At 35.3% G+C, this 5,990-nt stretch overlaps 1 protein-coding gene across 1 annotated transcript; it reads right to left on the bottom strand.

Annotated features, from left to right (window-relative positions):
• Positions 1 to 4,947: 4,947 nt before the first annotated feature.
• Positions 4,948 to 5,358, bottom strand: LOC108579006. The gene has a single exon (XM_017942434.1). The coding sequence runs from the start codon at positions 5,356 to 5,358 to the stop codon at positions 4,948 to 4,950; it is 411 nt and encodes a 136-aa protein (XP_017797923.1).
• Between the last annotated feature and the right edge of the window lie 632 nt (positions 5,359 to 5,990).

The following is a 5,990-nucleotide window of genomic DNA, read 5'->3' on the forward strand; positions in this document are numbered from 1 at the left end:
TGCGAATCGAACAACGAGACTGTTTAAATTAGTTCGAAGGATGTTTTATGATTAATCGTTAAAATTTTTAAATAACAAATTCGAAACAGCTTTGTATATACAAATTTGGGAAGAAATTTCTATTTAAAAATTAGAAGATACCTTCAACTACTTAACTTAAATATCTTTGAAATATTAAAATATTTATCTGTCGCAATATATTCTCGGTTTAATACCACTGAACTTTTGACAAAACTTCTGACAAATAATTAAAATATCACGGTACATTTTTCGTGCAGAGAATTTCGAAGGAAAGTATTTGAAAATATGTACTTTCTAGCCTTCGAAATGGAAAATAGTGAACGAACGTTAAGTGACAAATCAACTCTGTCAGAATTAGACACTACTTCCGATGCTGGTAACGCGTTCGTTTCGTCTGCTTCTGTTCATCGTACCCAAAGTGGAAACAAAGGATTATCCTACTATATTCTTACTATGACGTTTACAAAACATGTTTTTGTGTGTCTTCCTTCCATTTCCTTACACCATTCGTATCAGAGAATTACTTTACCACGTTGCTCCGTTACTCGAGTATCAATCTTTCGTCTTTGATCAGTGATTACACGGCTGTACCTGTTCAGCGATTCAGGATACGTTGAAAATTTGTTGTAAACGTCCAAATACGAACAAGGTGAGATAATTATTTAGTTCTGTTTCATATACGCTGCTGTTTATAATTATTACGACACCCATTGTATCATTTCTTCGCTACAGTTAGTATTGTATATCAGTAAAAATGCATGCATCTGTTTTAATACGAGATTGCAAATTTAACAATTTTGTAACGACTGTTCAGGTTCGTTTCACGTTCAGCAAGTGCCCCAATAATTATGAACGAGAGTGTAGAATGAATACGAGCAGATAAGTTAATAATGTCTCTAAATTCTGACAGGATCGATTTTATGGCCTACAATCAGCAAGCACTTTTCTTCAGCTTAGTGTGTACCACCTTTGCTGTTAATTCTGCAGTTCATCCCAAAAGCGCGTGATACGTTGAATCATTTAAGGGATGAATATAGAATTCGTAATGTGAATACAAATATATAATCAATTTTAGCTGTAAAATGAAATTCGTACATGAAATTGCGTTTCAACGAAACTCTGTATAAGGATAGCAGCCTTAAGGATTAGGGCAAACAAAGCTGTTACATGACAGTATAAAGAAAAACTGTCTTCCTTGGAAATATTCTTTTACTTTGCACTAATACATTAGCCAATAGTAAGAACAAGAAATATACAAATTTTAATACAGCAATTCAAGATGTTCTACGTTTGTATTTGCATTAGCTTCAATTTATTGTACAAAATTTGTTTAATTTTGGAGAACACGATATTAAGTCCTTTCAGTAATTTCTATAATTTTCCTTTTAAAAATTTCTGCAAACAGAAACATAATTATTTAACATTTCATAACTTCAACACTACAATTTCTTCCTTACTTTTAACATTCTGTATCATACATTTTAGGCTAATATCGTTTATTAATAATGAAACTTTTAATAAACTGAAATAACACTGAATACACGTCGAGCCGACGTTTCTCTCACGATTCAAATTAAAATTTTCCGTTTACATGTCAACTTCTAAATTAAAGCATGGATTGCCAAATATTTCCAGCTACAATTTCACAACAGCTCTGTTTCCTTATTTACCAAATAAACAATTAGCCACTAACGATACCATTACAATTATTGTGACAATCATCGTAATAATTATTGCTTAACAATTCCGTCAAGTGCTCCCAATAATGCTTGAAAATCGGCTCGTTGAATTGCCCTCGTTCGAGAGGGTTAGCAACCCTAATCAGGGGGGAGGGGTTATTATATCGCGGAACGGTGGAAAGTGACCTGATTGGAGGGCAATTTGTCGCATCCCTAAAACCGTCGATCTGTGGAAAGGGAAAGTTCAACTGGTTTTACCATTTGTTAATTGACCCAAGAGACCTATAGTCCCAAAATTTTCTTTAAAAGCGGTCGTCACCGCGTAAAACTGACCATTCGTCATCGGTTCATCCTCAATGTAACGAACTTCGTGCGTCTTCGAGATCTCTGATCTGATTTCACCGGCGAACAGTAATTTCTACAATGTTTTCATCGTCGTTCGATTTCGCTAAGAGCACGTCCGTTAAAAAAGAAGTAAGTACCGAATTGTTTAACTTTAATCGTACATGTGTGTATTTCTCTTTCGTAGCATTTGATCGAGGATAGAAAAATTCTAACGCAAAGTGTTTCCAGTAGAATTCAAAATATTTGTATCTTTCTTTTTAAATCTCTGTATTTCTGTTCATTCGTTCTAATTTATTTTGAATACTGAAAGTAATTCTTTGGTTGAATGATGCGACAAGCAAAATTTTGTATAGAATTATTAGATATTTCTCTTTTTTTTTACAGAATCCAAGCATTTCCTCAGCATCAGGAGGCTCCTCGTTGGAAGAATTGAAGAGCAGAGTGGCGATTCGTTATCTCGTGAGAAAAACGAAGAGATTCGATCTCCTGAAGCAACAGATGCAAACTAAATTGCAAACGATCGCAGAGAGGACGGAACAATTGCCGGAATGTTTGGTGTATCTAGGCCTCGCGCCGAAAAACGCGAAAATACACGATCGACCGATTCGAAAATTGGAGAATCTATCCGACTTCCAGTTTCTCAAACCACGAGTCTACGAGTGCACCTACTGCACCAAGGTGTATTTCCACAAGCTCCTCTACAGGAGACACATGATCCGTCATCTGAAGAAAATTCATTGGTGCATGAAGTGCAGCCGTGGATTCACCACGAAAATTTCGAAGAAGAGACACGAGCTGACATGTCGACGTTGAATCATTCGATTCGCACCATGAGCACGTTTCTTTCTTTCTTGAAGAGAAAGTGAAGACTGTTCGGAAACGTTGACGATTGTATATATTGTACAATTTAGATTTTCAAGAGGACCGTGACAATTTTTGACTGCATTGACGAATGAATTGATCCTGTGATTTGAGAAATGATAATATATTTTTTGCAAGCGTTTTTAAGAACTTCGGAGAATGCAGGGACGAGAAATTGTTGGAGTTGTTGTGATCTTAGTTAGTCTTGTAAATATTGTAAAATAGTATATTTTAAGGCAATTGTAAGGCTGTTTGACTGTATCGTTGAGTAATTTTGTTTCCCACCCAGTTCTGTATGAATAAATATATTTTTTAGTCATTTTTTCGCTTTTCTTTCACTCTCAAAATATCTTTTCTATTTTCTATTTTACAAATGATTGCAAGTGTTTTATTTACAAATCAAATTACCGAATGCCCTAGATTTAAAAAGTCGAAGTGTTGAATGCCGTACATTAAGAAAATTATATTGTGGAATGGCTTAAATTTAAGAAATTATATCGTTGAATGCCTTAAATTTAAGGAATTACATTGTTGCATGTCTTAAATTAAAAAAATCAAATTGTCGAAATTTCACATTTGACTATGATTCCAACTCATGGCGATTGCTTCGAACATCCTTAGATCCCAATGACGTCATCTCGACTTTGTCCGTTTTATCTGCGTTCTTTTTGAAATGCTCGAGCTTTGGATTATATCGTCATTTATCATTATTCGTTTGTTTTCCGTTGGAAATGAGTCAACGCGATTCACGCGTATCTCCCATGGTTCCTCACAAATTCACAATACACATTCTTCGTTTGTCGATTGTGTTTATGTTTGCGTGGTGGTTTCCGTGAAGATAATAAAAGAATGGAGTAAAATAATTCTTCTTTATTTCATTGTACTATAAACTTCGTAACAGTTCAAACCTCGCGTACATCTTACACACAGGATAATGCATAAACTATCTTTCGTCAACTTAAATAAATAAATAGAGGAATATGGTTTTATACAGTAATTTTAAAAACTAATTGCGCAGTCACCTGTTGTTTCGCATTGTTCTTTGCATTGATTATTTACAATTATTTATGAATTAAACATATATATCACGAATTTAGTACTTTTAGAAATCCAAGGCTGCAGTTCTTAAAATATTCTAGTATGACTAAGATTTTGTACATTGCTATAAAATATTCTATCGTAAAATTTAGTATCGATAGAATGAAATATCACATTTAAAGTTAGCTACAGTTCGTTTACTACCTGCCGACTAATAAATAATAATTACCGACAATATTACCCAACAAATCATTTTGATTGAAATAAATGTGATGTTTCTTATTGCGATTTTATTCCAACACGTTTCAACGCAGAATGCATTATTAACTGCTACGTAGATATTACGAAAAATGCATTACAATGTCTACAGCATATTTAAACCATCAAAAATATAATAAAAGATTCGTAAATAGGAATGTTCGTTCCCTGTACGATAATCGTTGACAATATGCATTCTTTCATCGCGTAAAAAGCTCCAATTGTGCACAGCCATTCGACGATAAAAATTTCACCGTTGTTCATATCACACAGTGTTCTCGTAAAATAATCTCAATTTTCTCATGCTGTTTTCGTCCATCTTAATCAGTCTTTAATACCTAACATCAATACTCGATTGTCATGATAATCATTGTCTTTTCACTTCCCATAATACAGACTTCTCCTCGAAAAATCGTATGGAACGGTCCAAAACAATTCTTACACAAAGCGTACCAAATCCAATCAAACCTCCAAGATAACCAAATTCTTTGCCATAATCTCAGAAAGCTCACGAAGCCCGAAATACAATCTTCACAGGCAACACAGCAAATCCATATCACGATCCAAATCCAAATCACCCAATCGTCTCACAAAACTTCCACGAAAAACCGTCAACTCTCCAACAGAATCTCCACCAAAAGCCACAAAAAAAAAAAAAAACAGAAGCATTCAGAACTCTCTGAAATTCAGCGCTTCGAGAACCAACGAAAGCTTCGATCGTTGAAAGATCCACTCGTAAACCTCGTCACTGTGCCTCGATCAGGATCTGTCTCCTGCGCGAGCAGTGATGGAAATATTCGAAATGTCTGCGTAGAGCGCTGATACTGTAGGATCTTGTCTTGCAGTAAGGACATCTCAGCTGCCGTTTAGCATGGCAAACCTGATGCCTGTGACTTGCCGTACGACTGTAGAATCGTTTCCAACAGTACATGCAGTTGTAGACTTTCGGCACGGCGAATACGTGGCTCTTTTCGTCGTGATCGTTCTTGGTGTACGCCTGTCGATGGTCCTCGATCTTTTTCTCGCGACGATCCTCGATTCTCGGCGATCGAGGCTCGTCGTAGAGACCGAAGTCGAAGTACGACGGATCGAGATTGCTGGTCTCCAGCTGTGACAACGCGGAAACGTCGTCGAACAGCGCCAAAAGCTGTAACATTTTCCGTTCCAGGTTCGGTCGATCAGGTTTACAGTTTGCGATATTATAGACAGCTTGTTCAATGTTCAGATAGAGTGGTTAGGTTGGGCAATTTTGTGGGAGATTTCGTGGAAATAGTGGCAATTTTGAGAATCTAATCTTGAGGAAAGATGAAAATTCTTCTGGTTTCTTTTGATGTGTTTTGTTATACGTATGACGTCTTTTTTTTTTTTTGTTAGTTTTTAGTTGTTGAGAATAGAGAGTTTACTAGTAATGATGTAAAGGGAAAATTCTATCGTGAACTGTAATTTATTGCAACTTATGAGATAAAGTGAAGGTAATAAATTCTGTTATACTCTTCTACGTTAGTTAGTAACGGGTGGAAATGTTTTTACTTTAAATGTAACCTTGTTAGATTTCTGTCATGGGCAAGATTTTACTATGTTAGTTTCATTCTGATTATGTGGATAGATGTGACGAAATAGCGTGCAAACGCTTCTCTGTAAATTGTTATTCTAAAAATGTTCTAAAAAAATGTTTTTAGTTGTAGGAACTGAAGTGTACAAATTTTAAAAAATTCGAGCTACTTCTACTATATACACACGTTACTTCGTAATCAATACAAACAATTTCGTTCTAATTTAAAAAAACAA

This window comes from Habropoda laboriosa, unplaced genomic scaffold (assembly GCF_001263275.1).
Source record: "Habropoda laboriosa isolate 0110345459 unplaced genomic scaffold, ASM126327v1 scaffold78, whole genome shotgun sequence".
Taxonomy (NCBI): Eukaryota; Metazoa; Arthropoda; class Insecta; order Hymenoptera; family Apidae; genus Habropoda; species Habropoda laboriosa.

Coding starts and splice junctions, on each gene's coding strand:
- LOC108579006 (XM_017942434.1), bottom strand. CDS start 5,358: ATGTTACAGCTTTTGGCGCTGTTCGACGACGTTTCCGCGTTGTCACAG.